Raw genomic sequence first — 21,259 nt, 5'->3', positions numbered from 1 at the left:
GAATGAAGAACTAGACTTGCAACATCAAACAAGCAAAGAGATATCAAAAAGCGAAGGCAGAACTACATAAAACAAATAGTGTTATGTAATAACTAATAGAGATGTTCAGTTAAATGTATTTTTCTGTTTTGTCTGCCAAGATTTGCTATTGATCTTTGGCTGCTTTTAATTTGTCTGTAGACAATAACAGCAAAAGTAATCCCATTATTTTTAAGGAGATCTAAGGCGTAGCACTACTGTCAGATTATAGGTTTTAAAGAGCAAAACATTGAGAAGAAATACTTTAGGAAGGTGTTAATAGTGTCACAGTATCTTTATAGTTTATTATAAGCATCATCTTGACCATTCTTCTACCTTTTAGGTGGAAGGGGAAGAGGCAGAAGTCTCCTCTCCACAGAAAATTTCTCATGTGTAGTCCCTGTCCAGAAGATAAGCGTTGTTTTTTTATTAAACTCTTTTGAATTGAGACTTTATCACCACTTCTTGAAAGTTGTTCTTTTCAGACTTTGAGTCTGTTAACAACAGGCCTATAATACTGGTTCCTATTTCTGACAACACAAACTGTTAAAACATATGCTTATAATAAATGGCAATGGGTTATCCTAAATTAAATGTAGTGTAGTAAGAAAACATGCAAACTGGTTCAGCCATACCATGTGCAGATGCTTCCAATGTGATAACTTCTTTTTTTTGATTGCTAGAGGTGTTTAGCAGTGTTTTTGTCTCTGTAACACCAAAGATGCTGTTATATTCCATGTACAGGCTTACAAAAGATTGTATACTTCATTTATGTGACGACTTCTATCTTTTTTTTCCTGCAGCTCTTAAATTAGCTGTTGGCACTTGACAACTGTAGATAACCAAGACGATGGCTGCCAACAAGAACAAGAACCAGAGTTCTATGGCCCTGCACAAAGTAATCATGGTTGGCAGTGGAGGCGTGGGCAAATCAGCACTTACACTTCAGTTCATGTATGATGAGGTAAGAGGAGTTAGCACAAATTGCTTGTTAAGCTCCATGAATAATTGAGAGTCATTCTGCTGGATTTTCCTTGTGCAATGAGTAAAATTCTTCTAAAGATGTTTGGCACATCAGGAAAGTCTGATGCTGTCTATCCAGGGATTAAATGCAGTTTCCGTAAGTTTTAAAGACAAAGTGCAAAGAGTGCGTTGAATAGGGAATGGAGGATATTTAAGCCGCCATTTCAGTCCACCACACGTGTCTCAAATGTTGTTGGTGCAGTTAAACTGTGAGGTTTTTTGAGATAAGTTAGGACTCAAGTAGAAGTAAGCATTCTTTTTCTTCTTACCTGTTTTTGAGGCAGATGTTGATGAAGAAACAATACAAAAGATTGCGGGCTCCCTTTATGCTAGTTCTTTAGTACTAATATACTGAGCTCAAGCCTGCTTTCAGGTTGCAGATGGGTGTCTTGTAAATCAGTTTAAGTTCTGTTGCTAATTTTGTACTCAGGGAAGTCATGTGCATCTGTTAAAAGGCAGGATCACAACTCCAGTGAATATGTGAAAAATGCAATCTATAGTTCTGTTTTAAATAGCCTATGCCCTACTCTAGGCACTCTGACAACTCTTTGTGATAAGTCATTACAAGAAAAAAACACACACTAAAATACACCCCACTGAAAACCCCCAAGAGGTATATCAATGGATGGTCTTGGGAGTCTGTCCTAAAGATCAACAGATGTGGACTATTTTGTACCAAATTAGGGGAGTAAGTTCCAGAATCAAGCTGCTCTCATAGTAAACATTCTGGTGGCAACTTTCTCTTTCTTTATATGTAGAGACCCCAGCTGGAGCACCTCAGACCACAGTTGGTACAAAGATGTGCCTGGAACAGTATGGTTGCCTGGCACTGCATATCTGAATCGCTTATGTTTGTGTAGATCGGAACCAATACTGTAAACCCCACCTAGAATTCATTCGCCATTTAGTGCAGATTACAGAGCACTGATGTACGTACTCATAACAATGTGCATCACTTAATAGTTGAGCTGCTGTGTTCTGCACCTCCTTCAGCTTCTGAATTGATTTAAGGTGTATCTCCATGCAGAGGGCACTTCAGCATTCTAACTGTGAGGTGACAGACTATAACTGTGCCAACGTCTACATCTGAGAGAAGGTCAGAACTTCTTGAGCTGTATCAGTTTACACTGGCTGAGCATCTAGTCCTGAGCTTATTCTGGAGTAAACTCATAGTTTACCAGTTACCATGTAGCAATGGCTTCTTCTGTTGGCTACATTCTGTGGCATGCAGACTCTGAATTGGCTCAATGGTATAAAATTACAAGTCCTCTCACACGCTCTCATAGTTAAAAATACTAAAGCCATAAAACTGGCATTAAATAGTTGACAGTGATTAAAATAAAAAGGCCCTTCGGGAATATTGTCACGGAGTGTGGGGGAGTCAGGGCCCTGCACCCCCGGGCTCCCTGCGATTCACCAGGACTCTCAGCCAACCAGTAAAGCAGAAGGTTTATTTAGATGACAGGAACACAGTCCAACACAGGTCTTGCAGGCACAGATAACAGGATCCCCGCTGTTGGGTCCATCTTGGGGCCCCAGGAGCCCCACAGCCCCCATTGGGGATCAGAGCCCTGTGCCTGCTTCCCTTCTTTCCCCAGCCAGCTCCAGTCTGCCCAACCCCCTCCGGCCCCTCCTCTCTGCTCAGCTTCTTTCCCGGGCCAGGAGGTCACCTGACCCCTTTTTCTCCAACACCTTTAGTTGCACCTTTTCAGGGGAGGTGCCCAGGCCATCAGTTGCTAAGAGACAGAGTGTCAGGCATTCGGTTGAACTGGCCTTTTGCTTTGCTAGATACTTAAGATCTGCACCCAGCATTCCCAGCCCCCGGTAAGAACAGTCCCACTTCGTCACAAGTATATATTCAGCTTACAATGGCCATTAAAAGTGGAGAGGAATGCGCTGAAGCAAATATCCAAAGGGAGGAGTGCCACATCTGAAAAAGTCAGGAGTACTGTTGATTTTATTCTCCCCCCCCCCTTCTTATGTTCCTCAGTTTGTAGAAGACTATGAACCTACGAAGGCTGACAGTTATAGAAAGAAAGTAGTTCTAGATGGGGATGAATTCCAGATAGACATTTTGGATACAGCGGGACAGGAGGATTATGCAGCTATTCGAGACAACTACTTCCGCAGTGGGGAGGGGTTTCTCCTTGTCTTCTCAATAACCGAATACGAATCCTTTACAGCAACAGCAGAGTTAAGGTAAGCACAGTAGTTGGATGGAGGGGGGGAAAAGATTCCTCAAGCTGCTTTTTGATATTTTGCATGTATTTACATAGATCTGAGTAGGTTTGATAACATGAATGTGGAATGTTGGTTTGAAGCTCAGTAATGGTTAAAGGATGAAAAGGTAAACTTGCTGTTCCTGATTTGCATAAACAAACAGAACATTGAGTGTAAGACATCAGAAATCTTGTATCTGAGCCAACCCATTTTCCCTATTTAAGTTCAGTTTATATATTAGGACAGTAAGCAATTCTTCACAATTCTTTAATTTTGGTTTGTGTAATTCTCCATTTTCCCCTGCCAAGTAGCTTGAAAATGTTTGTTTTTCTTTTGTCTTCTGTACTAGTTCAGTTACTTGGGCTAGTTTTTCACAGCCAGCAGATCACTTATTGTTCCGTCTCTATTTGCCACTCTTTCCCCATTCCCCACATACATACACTACAAAAGAGGTCTAGCTATCTCTGATGTCAGGTGTATCCCGAAGGCACGCTGCCCAAAAGAAAGCAAAACAGGCCTAGTAGTCTTTGTACTTCTGTGCGTGCATGAAGTGCCAGTGGCCTTGTCAAGAGATTCAGAGCTGGGTCCCATGCTGGGGTAGACTCGTTCAGATGCAGTGGGGCCTGGCACTTTTTCCACAAACTGTAGTGCTGTAGACTCTGAAGAAGGGGCTTCACTTGAGTTGTCCATCCAAGGCAAGAGGTCAGCCATAGTATCATTCCCAGGAAGGACTCCTCATGCCACTTTCAAGCATTTCTTTCCATTCCTCCTTTGAACAACACTCCTTCAGACTCTAACTCTCTCAGTCCCATGCACCCATGATAGCCCTCCTAACTCCTTCCTATCCACCGTCTCTGGTTTTTGGTACCTGGCTCTCCCTTTTTGAGCAATCAGCTACTCTTACCCTTCAGTGTTCAAGTCACTGACATCCTATGCATCCCTCTTAGTCTATTTGCATGTTTTCTTGCCCTTGCTTGCTTGCAAGTCCATTAACAAACAGTGAATTCAAGCAAGTTTCTCTTATCCATGGACCTGTAAAATGTACATACACATTGATACTCTGTACCTCAAAATATATTCACCACTGTGATATGATTATATGTTTTGAACAGTGTATGCCTTGAGAGGTGGTATTTAAAAAGTCTTGATCTGTTGAACATTAATTCCTGTTGAATTGTATGTGAAGTTTATGAAGTACAGGGAAACCCCACTATAATGCGCCCTGCAGTAACGCGAATTCGGATACAACGCGATCATAAGGTGGCTCCAGCAGCCCCAAGCACACAAATGAAAAAAATAAAAAGCGGCCGGAGCACCGTGGAAGCAGAAAAAGAGAGGGGGGGGGAAGGCTGGAGCGCTGCCAAAGAGAAAAAAAACCAAAAAAAATGGAATGTGCCTTCCCCACTGCCTTTCCCCCACACCCCCCGCTTCTTCTTTTGGCGAGAAGAGCCATTCTCCTCCCCAGCTTCTCCTCGCTCTTTTTCTGCCCCTTGCACGTCTCACCTACTCTCCCCAAGTGTTTCCCTCTCTCGCTGCATGGCTGAGAGCCCCTGCTGCTGGAGCTGCACCCTTTCAGTTCCAGCTGAGCCTAGGAAAAGGATTATGTTGCATTTTTGTATTACAGAATTTGTGTTTAATCACAAAATGATTGGCCAGAAGGCTTGAAGAGCTAAAGGTAATCTTAGAGAGAGCTTTATATGATTTTCATAAGGATGAAGTTTGTTCTTAAGAACCTTTCCAGAAATCACCCCAAGGATATCATCTGTTTTTCATTGTATAATGGAAAGTTGCTCTGCCCACTTTCTGTCCAGTCCCCAGAAACTGCAAAGGAGCATAGACCTAGATGCTTGGATGCCTACATGGCACTAGGAGCTCACCTAAAAAGAGTGGCAAAGCTTGGCTTTTAGAGACTGTTCCTCATATGCTAAGGACCAAGAAAAACCCAAGCAGATTCCAAAATAGGATAAAGAATTGATTAGAGGCCGAAGAAGCACTAGAGAAACGTAAAGCATGTTTGACCTAGTGGATTAATTGTGGGTTGGGTTCGGGTGAAAAGAAGGAATGGGAATATTTGGGTCTAAGTTGTTGGCTAATGTTCATGAACAAAAGTGTCCCACCAAGTCTTCCTCTCAATGAGCAGATGGACGACTAAGATGAGCAATCTCTATCTGAAACACAAGCATCTGGACTGGTGTAGATCATCTGGGAGTAACTGCAAATCCCAAAATATGCCTATTTAACATAGATAATTTTGTCTTGTATAGCAACATACTGTATGGCAAAACCTTTTAGTCTGTGCATAAGAAACACTGATGTCAGCATTTCTTTAAGGTGTGTGGACCCGTTATTTCTTCTGAGCATTGCAGAAGTTGGAGTGACGTTTCGATATTCCCAACTGAGAAGGAAAACAAAAAATCTGTTTTCTAGTTTGGAGCTAGTAATTTAGGCTTCTTGGTCTGAAACCTTGACAGTGTTCCTAGGTAACTTTTTGCTAGAGAGTTGGTCGATTCATTTTTTTCTCGTTGGTAAAAATTATCCTTTAAATGCTTCAGGTGTTCGTATTTTTACCTCATTTTTAAAATGCCAGTGGTATATTTTGATATTGATCTGACTTTTGTCTTCCATTGGAACATCACCCCCAGAGCTGCTTCTCACTTTTATGGAACATCTTCAATTTATAGTCTTAACACCCGATATTTTGAAATGACAATATCTCTGATTGCTGAGTCAGGAAAGAGAATAGAATCTTATTTTTTGGTTCTCTCAAAAAGTTGCTTAAAAATAACTGCTTACAGGTCAAAGTGGTATTTCTGCAGCAAATAAGACAGCTGAAACCCAATACTTATATTGTGTACAATGAAAAAGCCTTGTGGATAACAGTGTTAACAATCTGTAATGGGAATTGTGTACATATATGCAATAAGCAAAGTACCAATAACTTGGAATAAGATACAGGACCCTTTGATTCTTAACAAAAATACTTGAGAACTGCAAAAATACTGAATCTGCTTTCTGAGGTCAGGTCTACACTGCAAACTTATACTGGTGAAACTGCATTGCTCAGGGGGTAAACAAAAATCCACACCCCTGAGCGACATAATTACTCTGACCTAACCCCTGGTGTAGACAGCACTATGTCAATACGAGAGCTTATCTGAATAAAAACTCAAACAGAGCTCCTCACAAACCTTGCCATCCTACTGTGATTTTTTTTCTGTGAAATTGTTACATCAACATTCCAGTACAAAGAAATAAACCAAAACACTAGCCCTGAATCTAGCTAGTAGTAAAACTCTAGTGCATTCTGATGACAAACAAGGAAATTTGACTGCCTCATCAACCTATGATAAAAGTGGGGCTCTTGGGTTTGTTTGTTTTTGTTTATTTATTGTTTAATCTGTCCTTCCCCCTGTGCTTCCTGGGGAAAGAGAAATGGATTTTAAACTTGGAATTAATCCATAATCAAGAGAACCTACAACCCCTGTACCCTCCTGCTTTTCAAGTTAGAAGGAAGGTGCCCAGCAATGAGATGGATACCTTGAGGGAACTTACAGGGTTCATCTATCCAGACAGCATTCAGCATTGTTGGAATTCCACTACAGGGAAGTCTCCAAGTGGAGTTGCTGTCATTCAGATTTGCTTATGGTCCTTTCTTTAATGAGCTCTGAGGCAGGAAGGACTATTGGTCCGTTTTTTCTGTTGCACCTCTTTCCAGTTGTTTCTTGTACTTGCTCCATGACCCAACACTTTGGGAACATTATTCAGGCAGTGCATTTCCTGTCGTAGGGGAAAGGTAAAATTTTGACAAGCTGCTTAGGTGCAACAGAGAGAGACCTCCCCATCTGACTGAAGATTGCGCTTTTGGAGGAGGTGCATCCAGTCTTCCCCTTAGCCAGAGAAACGGCTGTTTTATTGTGGAGGCTTGGGGATAGGATTAAGGGTAAAAAACAGGGCTGGAGATGAGACAAGACCCAGAGACAACATGTTCTGTCAAATGTTATCGGGAGATCCATTGACTTCAATAGGAGTCGGATCAGGCAAATTATGAACTTAGCTAATGGTAGTGTTTAATTGGGCTGGTAATTGAAAGATTCTAGTAACTCCCTCAATTTGAAAATATGGGCGTTTTCCCCTTTCACCATTGGAAAGAAGGATTTACCTACCCATCTCATTGGTCAAAACACTAATTTAAATCTTAGGCTGACAACTGCTTGACTTCTTTAATCTTTTGAGTTTTTGCAAATTGTATAGAAAAACACTGACATGACAAAATTCATGTAAACAATTTAGATTTTCTGTAATTCGATTGTTTATCATAGCTATTTTAAGTCAGGCTAGAAATCCTGCTGATATTCAGATTTTGATAGTTAATATGTATATTTGCTGTTTTGTCATTTTACCTGCCTGTGTGACTCACAAAAGCGACCCATTAGTATCTTGTGATTCTAATAGCTGGTTGTGTTCAAGTGCATAATTTTTCAGTTTTGCATAACATTGTGCACTTGAAGTGACCCTAATTGGAACATCTGTTAAATACAATCAGCTATTAATGGGAAATAAACTGCAAGCAGCTACTTGTACTAGTTTCTCTGCCTAATCTTGATAGATTGGATATTGTATTAATTTGATTGCATGAGAAAACACGTTTGCGGGTGTTTATTATATATTGTTTCATCACATAAGGAAATGATATGAAAAATGAGCTAAAAAGTATACACTTCATTTCTTAGAAGAATAAAGAGACTGCAAGTTGAGTAACTACTTTCCTGGATGTTTACACATACCTTTTAAAATTATGCTGCTTGCTATTGTCTTAAACTCTTCTTTTTATTAATTAAAAAGGTTAGGTTTTTCTTAAAGTAAATCAGCTTGAAGTGGTGGTAAAAGATGCCTTCAGATATCAAACTGTAACCTTCCAAACATATTTCATTGGGCCTTAAAGTGCTCTAGTCAGTCTTTTAGTAGAAGCAAAGATACTTCCTTGTGAAGGAAGGGATAGCTGTGTGGTTAGGTCACAGGTCCTGGAGCCAGGGAGCAGGGTTTTGCTTTGTCACAATATGACCTTCCACAAATCCTTGAACTTCCCCCAATCTGTTTTCCCTTCTGTAAAATGGGGGTACTACCCAATTTAGAGGGAGACTTACCTATTTATAAAGCCTTCTGAGATCCTGCAGTGGAAGGTGCTATAGAAATGTACAATGTTTTTTTAAAAAGTTTTTAATTTATTCTGTTTGTGTAGTATGGATAAATAAAAATACTATCTCAACTTTTCTGTTTAGCACTTGTCTATACAGAGACAGTGCACAGCAAGCTGGGGTGTAAATCTACGGCTCTCTAGTCTGCTGCCCGCTGAGTTGCTGTGTGGACGAGCCCTTCGATTTATCCATGAAATGAGTATAAATATATTGTACAAGACTTTTTTGTTTCAAAAGCCATTTGTCCTTCACTATAAAAGCTCTCCTTTATTGGAGTCAGATGAAGTGACAGATATGGTGTTCAGCTACACACAGCAAAATGTAACCTTTTCCAAGTGCTGCTTCCTATGCATATTCCACATGTTGGAGTACACATGTGCACCATGCAACTGAGCCTGGAAATTCTTGCAGATAGTGTCCATTGGTCCACTCCTGATCTCCTTGGGCTCGCTACCAAGCGTATATAATGAGGTGCGGGCTGACTGCCTCTCCAATTCCTTCTTGCCACCGCATGTGCTGAGTCGGAATCCTCTGTGTCCGGAGTTATCCCTGCATTCTCTTCATCTCTGTAAATATAATTTCATAGTTTTAGTTTTTCATAATGTTTTTATAGCATCTGCAGAGTTAGCTTAGTTTCTCCTCCCCAGGGATCATCTCTGCCCCGCTTTCAGGAGAAGGACTTTTTCTAGAAACCCAGGATTTAAACACTGCATCTCCTGTCCTTACTCCTTCTCAGTCAGCAATGACACCAGTGCTGCATTTACTGCCTTGGGGAGGTGCATATCCCTGCCAAGTGCAGTTTTGTCACTCCTTCTCAGCCCAGACCCAAGAGAGATGAGAGTTCTGACTGAGAAAATACCTCATGGAGAAAGCTGGGAGTCCCTCCTGTATACTGGCCGCAAACCTCTAGCAGTGTGTCTGTGAGCACGAGCTCTGGAGCAGAGGCCAGAGGAGACAAAGACCCGTTACCTCTGGCTTCTCTTGAGAGTAAGGAACGCTCTCAGACACACAAACTGATTCCCTTTTAAGTCTGCTTCCAAGAAAAGGTTTCCCTCTCTGACACCATCCAAGTTGGGTGAGTCTTCACATACAAGCCCCAAGGACTTAGGTCTACCTAAGCCTCCCAACCACAAAAAGAAAGCAGAGAGCATGTAGGAGCAGAGCTCCAACAGTTCCGGCCCCCATACTGACACCAGTGCCAACCGGGATTTCTACCAAGGCGAAGGATCAGCATCCACCGTTGACAGCCAAAAACTCCAGGAAGGACTCTCTCTAATGCTACTGGCCCAGCCCCATAAGGATCTGCAAGGATCTGCCAACAACTAAGTTATTGTGGCACAGAATCTGGAATAACCAGTAACCGGGACCCCTAATAATCTGGGACAGGCTGAGACATATACTACCCCAAGGGGATGATATCATCTTCCCAGACCCACAATCTCCTTTACTTTCAGACCCAGTTCTTCTGAGGAACATTCTAACCCCAGAAGAGGATACTACTGGATGGAGAAGGATATCTCACCCACCTTCTCTCTCTAATGTTCAGATAATGTAGATAACATGACTGTCTTCTATATAAATAAACAAGGTGGGGCAAGGCTCCTCCCACTGTGCTTAGAGGTGGTCAACTTATGGAATTGGTGTATCCAAAATAACTGTAATGTACCTACCTGGTGCTCAGACACTTTTTCACCAATCATGAATGGGATTTACATAACTCAGTGCCAGGCAGCATTTTCCCCTCCGTGGGGAACACCATCTTGGGAGCTATTTGCCTCACAGAAAAACAAGAAGCTCAATGTACGTTGTGCCAGAGCAGTTCAAGGTCTGGACTCCAGGCACGATGCCCTTCTGCTGTTCTGGACAGGCCACATGAGATGTGCCTTCTCTCCAATCTCATTATTACCCTAGATTCTATAGAAGATTTGTCACAACAAAACACAAATCATTCTCATCTGACCCAATTAGCCCAGACAATTCTGGTTTCTTGACCCTCCTACAAATTTCAACCCACCAACCAGTCAGCATTCAGTCCTTCCCAGAACTGCTAATTCAGGAGACTGGCAGGATCCGACATCCCAGTCTGAACTCACTTCACCTCGTGCCTTGGTATTTGGATGGGTGTCAGACCTAGAGCGTTCATGTTCAGAGGCCATTCAAACTATTTTTAATCACAGCAGGAAAGATTCTACCAGAAAATGTTACCTAGTCAAACTGAAGCATTTCTCTACCAGGGCACCTCAGTTATCAGGACCAGCAAGTATTCCTGCTGCCTTAGACTTACCTCCTCACTCTCAAAACATCGGGTCTTTCTAGTAGCTCTCTACAGGTCCACCTAGCAGCAATCAGTATGTTCACTTTCTCGGGGATGGCTATTCTGTTGTTGTTCACCCAGTAACAACCAGTTTTGTAAGTGGTCTGACTAGGACCTTCCCACTAGTAGCAAAGCCAATGCCACAGTAAGACCTTAATCCTCATACTTTCAACATTACAGCGCCACCTTTTTGAACCATTCATCATGTGCTCAGTGTTTCATTTGTCCATGAAGGCCGTCTTCCTGGTTGTTGTTACATTGGCCAGGAAGGTGGGTGAAGGAAAAGCCTTTGTGGCAGACCATACACTACATTTCATAAAGAGAAGGTATCTCTTCACTCCACCCAAAATTCATTGCAAAGGTATCTTCCAAGTTCCACATAAGCCAATCAATTCACTTTCTGTGCACTTATTCACTCCAGGTTCCTTCCAGAGCCTCCTGTCTCCAGCAAGAAGAGGAAACTTCACTCTGTCAATGTCAGATGAGCATTGCCATTCTACCTGCAAAGACTATTTGTCGCTATAGTAGAGCAAACATGAGGACAAACGATATGTGCTCGGGCTCTCTAAGTGGATTCCTGGCTTAATCCTCCTTTGCTATCCGTTAGTGTATTTCCCTCCCCCAGATGGGGTGAGGGCCCATTCCGCTAGAGCACTGGCAACCTTAGTAGCATCTCTTCAGGAAGTGCCTATGCTGGACACTTGTAAGATGGCAACCTAGAGCACTATCTGTACTTTCATGAAGCACTATGCTTTAGTCCAAGTCTCTTCTGTCAGCACAGCCTTTGGAATTGCAGTGTTAGAGATCTATACCACCTGCATCCATCCGCGACCCCCATCTGATCACTGCTTGATATTCACCCATATGCGGAATGCACACCGGGAGTAAAACTCAAAGTACTAATGGAAACTACTTAGCTGTAACTGGAGATTCTTTGAGATGTGTGGTCCATATCTGAATTCTACTACCCGACCACCTTCCCCTCTGGTTTGCCTCATGACTGGATTTGCGGTAGAGAAGAAAGTAGAGACGCAGTCAGTCTGCATCTCCCCTTACATCCTCGGTACTGAGCACAAGTTGATCCAGGGCATGGGCCCAGGCAAACAGACAATACCTGCAAGAATTTCCAGTCTCAGTAATGTAGTGCACATGCATATCCTGCATATGGAATACACATTGGGATCACACATCTGAAAGAAATTCCAATTACAAGTAAGTAACCTCCATTTCCTGTAACTTACAATTTGCATTCCTATATTCATTGGGCAGTATTAGCTCTGAGCTTGCAATGTTACCACTCTAAATTTGGAATTCTTTACCCATTAGTGATGGCATGAGGCCATCCTGAAATGGCTTTTTAGAAGTACAATACGATACTCCTTGGCACAGTGTGAAGGCTGCTTGCTTATTCCTGGTGTCAAGTGTTTTATTTTTGATGCTCTCAGGAAGCTAACTCAGCTGTTCTGTTTTTAATATCTGATGAATTAGGGAACAGATTCTGCGTGTGAAGGCTGAAGAGGACAAAATCCCTTTGCTTGTGGTGGGAAATAAATCTGACCTGGAAGAGCGGAGGCAGGTGCCTGTAGAGGAAGCCAGAAGTAAAGCAGAGGAGTGGGGTGTGCAGTATGTAGAAACTTCTGCCAAAACTAGAGCAAATGTAGATAAGGTAAGGCAACTAGCTTAAATTTTTACTGCAGTAGAATCTGTCATTCAGTACTGAGAATGACTGACTAATACTTACTACTTTCTGGAACAGGCACAATTCATGGTTGGGTTTTTGTTCCTCTTACAATAGTCCACACTTGTAAGGTTTGAATGTTTCAGTTAATGAATATCTTGCAAATTAAAGCAAACATTTGGTTTTTGTTGCCGTCTATGTAACATGTCAAGAAAATCCCATTAATTTACTTTATTATAGATACAAGTGTGGTGAGTCCTTGTACAATGGCAAGCTTTCAGGTGATGGTTTGAAGTATAGTAGATTTATTAGCTCTGAGAATTCACTGAAGTGCAGGGTTTGATTTAAATTATAGCTTGAAATGCTTAGTAGTGATATATACTAACTGTAGTTCGGCCCATCATAAAACAATTAAAATGAGGATAATTTCAGCACTTCTGAATTTTGGTTCTTCCCTCTTTTGTCTCCTCAGTTCACATGTGGTGCAGCTGATATTTTGTTAAATATCTGCCCAAACTCTGACAAACTCTCAGTTCTTTGCTTTCTGATCATTGAGATTATCTTCTGTTTCTGAAAAATGGATATGCATTTTTTACTGCATACCTATCCTGTAATGTGATTCCCCCCACCCTCTATACCTGCCTTTCCGAAGACTCAGTATTCTCCAGCTTGATGTCACTTGTTGTGTTTTTGGATTGAAATTGCTTTTCAATTTCTGAACATATGGATTCTGATAACCCTTGTAGCAAGTTAACATAGATATGTGCTTCCTGAAGTGTCTTGGATATTGGGATTCTCCTCCTTTTTCTGGGGAGAATATGAAAATGTGCACCCCCTTACACATCCACAGAAGATGACTTGCAATGTTGGGAGAAGTTTAAACAAATATAATAAAGGACAGTTAGTGGATCCATAGCGTTTGAATTTTAGTTGAATTGCTTACAATCTACAGTCTGAAAACAAATCTTCTATGGCTCTTCTTCTAGGGGTGAATGTTTTGAAGCTTAATTGTATCTGAGGGCTGGTTTTGACTTTTATGTTCAGTAAACTGCTTCCTGTTCAGTCTGTTAAAAAGTCCATGTAAATCATGAGGCATATTCACTTTAGCAGCATCTGTACTATAGCTTTTTAGACTAAATTAACATTCCCATCCAAATACATATACACTCACTCAGGGCCACCCAGAGAATTCAGGGGGCCTGGGGCAAAGCAATTTCGAGGGCCCCTTCCATAAAAAATTGCAAAACTATAGAATATTATATACTCATGGGGGTTCCTGCAGGGCCTGGGGCAAATTGCCCCATTCTCTTCCCCTCCCCCCCCCGGCAGCCCTGCACTCGCTAGGTAATGTTTTCAGATTTCTTGATGCGCAAGCTAAAATAATCCATATCTTCCTAGTTTGGTTTAACAATGGTCTAGTTATCAAGGCGGCAACACAGTTAGAGCATGGGAAGGCAAGCCAAGAAATCTGGATTCTAAGACCAGCTCTGACTTGCAGCATGACCTGTGTGTTCCAGTTTTCTAATCTGTCAAATGAGAGAGTTAATATCGCAGATTTTAAGCGGTTTGGGTCAGAGACTCGTCTGTGTTTGGAAAGTGCCTAGCACACTGTACTTGCCTTGTAAATTCACCCTGGATCTTAATTTTTAAGTCTTAACTTTCTCCAAACACGCTATTGGTATCTTTTGGCATCTGTATCGTCTAAAAATAGGCATGTGTTGGCCATGTTACTTGTTACTACACTCTATCTAGATGGAAAATGACCTCTGTGCAGACAACCCAAATCCATTCAAGTTAGGGGCACTCCTGCAGCAGCAGTGGCTTAAATCTAAAGTTTTATATTCGCCACATATAGAACATCTTTGAAATGTGTCAGTGGCAACATGTGCAGGTTAGGAATCGCTAGGTCTTATTTACCTCTCCTCGTCCGGAGCAGTGTGAAGCATTTTCTTCTTCTTTTAGAGAAGATCTTGTACTTGTGCTTTCCAGATGCAGTATCTGAAGGCCTCATTTTTGCTATGTCTCAATTACTTTCTTCCTTGTCTATTAAATCCAATAAAATATCTACCTCTCAGACGTACAAGAGCTACCTGTCACACACATCTTAACTCTTAAGGATTATTTCAATAGACTTCTATAATCCTGAGAATTCCATTTTCCTAGCTATAAGCGATAAAAGCTGGCCTATGACTAGTCTAACCGTTCAGCTGGTATTTTTATTGTCCATGTAAATATTGAAATTGAGTAAAATTACACTGTGTTAAAAAGCGTATTCTTGTGTGTCTAGAATTTTTAGTAAACAGTGAAGGGAAAAAAAAACCAAGTTTGACCCTAGCAATCTTTTAAAATGTTGTTGTTTTTCCCTTCTGTGTTCTGATTTTAGTTGAGGAAGGATGTTTTTTTCCAGATCCCATATGGGCTTAGGCTTAGGAGTTGGGAGAAGTGGATTCCACTCGACATGTGACCTTTGTTTATTCACTTAAATTCTCTGCACTTAAGTTCTTCCTTCCATAAAATAAGGTTAATATTTCCTGGTGAAGTTGTATTAATTCATTAATGTGTTGAAGGTGCTACAACAAGCTCCTGGTTTCATTTTTCATGAGTTAATTGTAAACGTTCACCTATGGTTAGTATAAATCTCATAGATCCCTATAAAAACCCTGCATGCCACTGCATATTGCTTTGCTACAATTAATAGTGATACTCATTAAAAAAGGCTTTTATCATTTTGAAACAGGCTGCCGAATGACTTAGTAGCTAGGTAAGTCCTTCTCCCTTCCCCTGATTCGTGTATTGCATAAACACAGGTGTTGAATTTGTAGCATTGGGATCTATGTTTAGACGACTCATTTTTATTTTATTAGGTGCTTTGTTCTTGTGTTACATTTATGTTTGCCAAATACTCTAGTTTATGCATCAATATACCAGTTTATTTTCTGCTGGCAGAACTGCTGTTTTAATCTCCCATATGTTTAACTTTCCAGGTATTCTTTGATCTAATGAGGGAAATCAGAGCAAAGAAAATGTCAGAAAACAAAGACAAGAATGGGAAGAAAAGTGGCAAGAACAAGAAAAGTTTTAAAGAAAGATGTTGTTTACTGTGATCCTTAGGACCTGTAAATATCTACAGATGGAATGAGTAAGACTTACTGCTAAGGATATAGGGCTGGATTCATGAAAGGAAGTTTGTATTGACTCCCTTATGATATTTGTATTCACTTTGCCTTTTTAAAATGAAAAAATCTAATTTGCGAACCATTAGTCAACAGAAATGTGAGCCCATGTACACTGAAATGGACTCACCTTGCCAGCAACTTTCAAAGCTAGAATTTTACCAGCAAATATGGTTCTTTGGGCATTTTATTTCTGTCTGATTGCAGGAAATAATCCCATGTCAGTTTCAAAGTAGTAGCTTCTTGATGTCTTTTCAGATCTGATCTCCCCCTCCTTCCCCCAAAAAACCACCTGTATTGGCCTCACCAAACATCTCTGGTTGTCTTTTAAGTTCAACCGCATTTTTCAATGTCTGTATACTCACTGACTTTGTCATTTTGTATTAATAATAATTATAGACAAACCAATATCTGGCAAGACTTTTTGAAGTTCTCACAGTCTTTAAGTGACATTTTCTCAGACTGTTAGAAGTCTACTTGAATGCCAACATTTTGAAGATTTGGGAGTTGTCAGTCAAAAGCAAATTAACTGTCTGTCCCATTATTAGTCAAAGCAGTATTCATGAATTAAGCCTACCAACTGAAATCAGAGTTTGGTAATGCAATATTTAGTATTTAAATACTGGTTAGTTGTATTCCCAATTGGCTTGTTTCCTCTCATGTATTTTAAAAACAAAACAATACAATTATTTTTTGGGTGGGGAAGTGACCTAAAACAATACTGTTTTGTTTTTTTTAAAAAAGGAAACAAATTGGCACTGATTTAAAAAAAAACAAACCCAAAATTTGTATTATTCTGTATTGAGGCTAGACTCATACAGTTGCTTCTATTTCATCTGCTCTTTACTCCCCTTCCTCAAAATTATTTTTAACTGTTTAAAGTGCAGATTGTCTATTTTGTTATATTGTAATACATGTATTCATGTCATGGAGATGTGAAAACTACTGCATCTCTGCTTTCCATTTTGTTTAAGATAAACTTTTTTTCTTTTTGAGAGAGGACATAGGCCACTGATCACAAAACTATGCAAGTGGAACCAGTGAGAGGCTTTTGTGCTACCTCGCAACTTGACACAGTTACTTGGCTAGTAAGTAAGTAAGTTGCTAAATGTCAGAAACAAAGCTGAAATGAAGTTAGGCAACTGTCATGGTTATTTCCTGTTAATTTTTATTGTACTATTCTTCTGCACATTTATCTAAAATATGGAGACATTTTTGCTGAGTTTTGCTGTCAAAGCTGCAGTTGAAGTTACAGTCCTGAACGATCAGCTACACTCAAATAGAAATGGGGGAAATGTATGGGAAACATCAGTATTTAGCAGTTCTTGTCTCTGTGTCAGATGTATTTCACTTAAATACCTTTTTCAACTTAATGGTGTCAATCAAGTACTGTTGCCAAAAATGTTATTTCCATCTTGTTACTGTAGCAGAGATTGTCAACCTTTTATAATTACCCTGCTTCTGGAATACATTTTGTACAGTTTCCTAAAGAATCCTAGAAAAACTCATTTTTGAATTATAAAAAAGAAGACTAATATATTATCTGAAAACTAATCATTTTTCAACTTGTCATCTGTTTTGTGACTTCAAATACAGCTACAATGAGAAAGGAATAAGATGTAGAAAGGAGCAGTATAGTGAAGGATATTTAAACAAACTAGTATTGTTAGCTCAATCATTAAATGGATGGGAGCAGTGCAGAGGCAGGAAGGGCTTAATTCAAAATTTAATCAATTATCTAGGCTTGGCAGAATTTTTTTTAATAATTTTGACATAGTTATTTGTAAGCATTGGTTTTTTTATTTTTATTGATTTTAAATTTTCACAGTTGCTGGAATTTGAGGATGGGGTCAGGCACTAGTTTAGTGACACCAAGATTCAAAAAAGTTAGTTTTTTAACCAGACGACACAAATTAAAATTTACAAATTAAATATCTTTGTCACATTCTAATAAGTTCTCAAGTAGCATTTTTCTTTGGCTGCTTCTCTGTAAATTTTGATGATCATCAGTGGAAATATTTTTTCATTTGTTTGTGCTTGTGTCGTGACATCAACATTTACCAATAAAAATCTAATTCTTCCGGGCCTGAACATAACTAATATCTAGGATTACCGAAACATATTCTTAACAAATGTGCTAGATTGCTGCTCTAGCGCATTCCACTTAGAGATTTGAAAAGGAAAATAAAGTTCAATATGCAGTGGATCTTAGGAGGCTGAGGTCCTGCATGGATTTCTGCGTTTCCTATCCCATTAATTCATTGTCTTCCACATCTTGATTTTACTTCTTGTCAAGCGACATATCGGAGTGGGCGAATCATGTATTAAATCAAGGTTGCTGTAATCCATTTTATTGTCAGGTTAAATTCATATATATTTTTAGGCTGACCATATTTTCTAGCCATAAAAGTTTGAAAATGTTAGCCTTTAGAACTGGACAGTAAGGGTCAGAATGGCATTACAAAGCTAGCTTGATTATAGAGCATAGAAACATGAAAATGTAGGAGCCATTTGGCTCTTAAAATATCTGTAAACAAGGTGTTTTTTTATCTAAACCCTGTGCAAGAGCACTGGGTGCAGTTAGATGTTACATAACTAAAGGGATGCAGTTGGGTGAGATGTTTATAACACATTTCTTTATAGTGTCACTCAGTATGTTAATGCTTAAACTTCTCATTTTTAATAGTCTGACTTTTTCATTGACTGTCCACTCTCTTTGCATTTCTTGATCTGAAAAAAATAGATATAGGAGAGTCAGTTTTAATTCTGTTTATAGTCTCTCTATACAAGTCCCTTTGAAATTCTCATGGGTAAGCACAGTGCTTCTGTGTTTGTACTGAAAATATAGCAGGTAAATCTTCTTCATTCTTGGAATAAACTGTTCTCACTGGACTTCTAGAAAGATTGATGCGAACACTGGTATTGGTAAGCTGTTTCACTAACCTATGTATTTTTGGTCCAAATCTCTCTTCCTAACCTCACTTTAAAATCTTAGCTGCACTTAAACTTGTAAGAATGTATCATGCTGACCTCTGGTTTTCTTGAATAGCATTGAGAGGAAAACAAGCGCATAAAATATGCCTAATCAAGGTTTACTGGAGTGTGAGATTTAATTAAAAGTGATTTAAGTTGTTCACAAATCAGAGTGCACTCGGCAAGGGTCTCAAACAGGCAGCTCACTTAGAACTGATGTAGAAATGAATATGTATGTTGAGCTAATACCCAAAGATCCCATTAATCTTTTTTAGAAATTTTGCAGTATTTGATAGGAGAGACTTTTAAAAACAAAACAGATGAATTGTTATTGCACAAGGCATACTTGTATGTGTTGTAATCCCCCATCAGACTCACTGGGGAGAGAGTAGCACTTATTCTTAATGTAGAATGAGGACAGTGCACTCCAGGTGACTTTCAACAGTAGTAAGAAATGATTTTGTCCTTTTGAGTTAGACTTGCTTGTGAGGAAGATGCTTAGCAGTTTTATGTTCTTTGCTCACTACTCAGTAACACTTTTTTTCTAAACATCACAGCATTTGCATCAGTGGGGCAGAAGGCTTGAGAGCACATTCTGTTAAAGCTTTCAATGTGTTCTCTTTTCCAAAATCAAAAAGTAACTTGAGAACTTGATATGGCAGCTTTTCAGTTTTACCTTTCAGTTATGACAATTGCAGAAAAGAGAACTTTCGTGGAAGTCTCTTCTCAGTTCAGTGGCTGTGAACAAGGTACCTTGTTGCTCACTTATGAAATTTTGTTTGAATCATTTCTCTTCAGAAATACTTGTGTGAAGAATTACTAGTCTGATTTTAATATACCAGCCAGGCAATAAACTGTACCCCTGGCCTGGAAGTTGCATGGAGGTGATGCATTCAACCCCTTGTCTTGAGAAGTGCCTTACACTTCAGCTGTTCTCTGCAAGCAGAGGGAGTACCAGAGTGGCCTCAAGTGATTTCCTTTTCTGCTTGGCTGGAGGTACATTGACTCAACAGGGGATTGTTGAGACTGCAGTAGTAATGGAGGAAAGAAATATGGCTTCTTGTTGTGGGGCTTTAAGAAGGGGCTGAAGGAAACTTTAATTTCTGAACTCTTCCTAGTCTAGATAGGCAATCGTAATTCAAGTGTGGAAAGTGAAGAGAACTTGGTAGGGAAGCAAACAAGCGTATCCTCCTACCTGTGTGAATTAAAGCAATTGAAGGTTGTACATCTGCAGATTTTGAAGGTTAGGTTTTAGCAGGGTTGGGATCACAGAAAAAACTTTCCCATCAGATTAGAATGACAGAGCTTTCCAGTGATTATCTGCTCTCCTTAAAATGTGGATGCATAGAACAAGTATTTATGAAATCGATGGGAGCCTGATAGTCATGCAGGACTAGAATGGCAGAAGAACTTGAGTATATTGCTATTGGAAAATGTGATTTAAATATTAAAATTGGGGGGTAAATTGATGGCATGGGAATGGGGATACACAATCTTTCCTTTGCTGATGGTCCCAATACAGTCATGTATTAAATCAATTAAATTTCATTAGAGAATGTGGTTACACTCTGAAGGCTGTCTACCATGTCAGAGGTTTCATTTCTAGCCTGTGTAGACGGTTATCCACAAGACAACCCACCAACACCCTTGAATCCTGTCTCTGAAAGGTGCCAAGAATTAAATGTGTATGGAAACTGACCTGACCTCTCATCCTTGGAAGGGATCTCTCCAGGTCAGGTTGAGATGCATTGATAAGACAGTGTGGAGAGAAGCTTTCACTGTTGCTATCCATTACATACTTGTTCTGTGGATGGATGAATATCAGATATGTTAATCCAACATATGAGAGAGCCCTGGATAAATTCACATGGGGTTTGTCTGAGTCTGTGGGAAGAAGCACACCTACATATTTACTGGGCATTATACGTTGGAATGACTTCAATGGCAGCCAATTAAAGTTCCAATTCTAGCCTGTAAAGCTGTTTGCTATGCATTTTAGAATAGAATCAAATTAAAATAACCTTGGGTATTAAAATTACAAAATTATCCCACACATTAAAGCAGTGAGGAAAGTGGGTTTGGTTTTTTTTATAATAGCAATTGATTTATGGGACTTGATTCTGTTACATAGTTTGCTGGGCTTTTAAATCAAGGTTCAGCCCTATGGTCCATTCTAATAGCACTTCCACTGTAAACTTCAGACTGCACAGGAATAGTGGGAGTTAATTCTGGGGTGAAAAAGGAAAGCTTATCCTTTTTATTGCAGCCCCAAGAGATATGTTTACCATAATGAAGTGATACTAACGACAGGAAGGATTAAAAAGAAATTGCCTTTTTAAATTATGTATGTTATGCTACACAGTGTAAGTTCTACTTTTCTTCTGTAGATCAAGAAAAGCTTTGCTCTCAGATGTTGCACAAACATTTCTTTAAATGTTCATAAAAAGGTATTTTAGTCATTTTGTATTCATTATCATGCTAATCCAACTGATTTGTATTATTGTTAATAAAAAAAGAAGTAGGTACAATACTTTGTATTTTGTGCTTGTTTTGATGGTTATTTGTATTAGTATAGCACAGGGGTAGGCAGCCTATGGCACGCATGCCAAAGGCGGCACGTGAGCTGATTTTTAGTGGCACTCACACTGCCCAGGTCCTGGCCACC

At 39.8% G+C, this 21,259-nt stretch overlaps 1 protein-coding gene across 4 annotated transcripts in view; it reads left to right on the top strand.

Moving 5' to 3' along the window:
• The window catches only part of RALB (RAS like proto-oncogene B), a 115,839-nt gene extending 94,715 nt beyond the window's left edge, over positions 1–21,124 (top strand). For all 4 annotated transcript variants that reach the window (XM_039493938.1, XM_039493937.1, XM_039493940.1 and 1 more), the window contains 4 exons: positions 822–982; positions 3,032–3,240; positions 12,259–12,436; positions 15,433–21,124. In XM_039493938.1, the coding sequence (XP_039349872.1) occupies positions 869–982; positions 3,032–3,240; positions 12,259–12,436; positions 15,433–15,552 (621 nt within the window). In that variant the 5' untranslated portion in view covers positions 822–868 and the 3' untranslated portion in view covers positions 15,553–21,124. The remainder of the gene's footprint in view (positions 1–821; positions 983–3,031; positions 3,241–12,258; positions 12,437–15,432) is intronic.
• The last annotated feature ends 135 nt before the right edge of the window (positions 21,125–21,259 follow it).

Source organism: Mauremys reevesii, linkage group 11, assembly GCF_016161935.1.
Source record: "Mauremys reevesii isolate NIE-2019 linkage group 11, ASM1616193v1, whole genome shotgun sequence".
Lineage (NCBI taxonomy): Eukaryota > Metazoa > Chordata > Testudines > Geoemydidae > Mauremys > Mauremys reevesii.
Note: the sequence above shows the minus strand (reverse complement) of the source record. Positions and strands in the feature narration are given on the sequence as shown.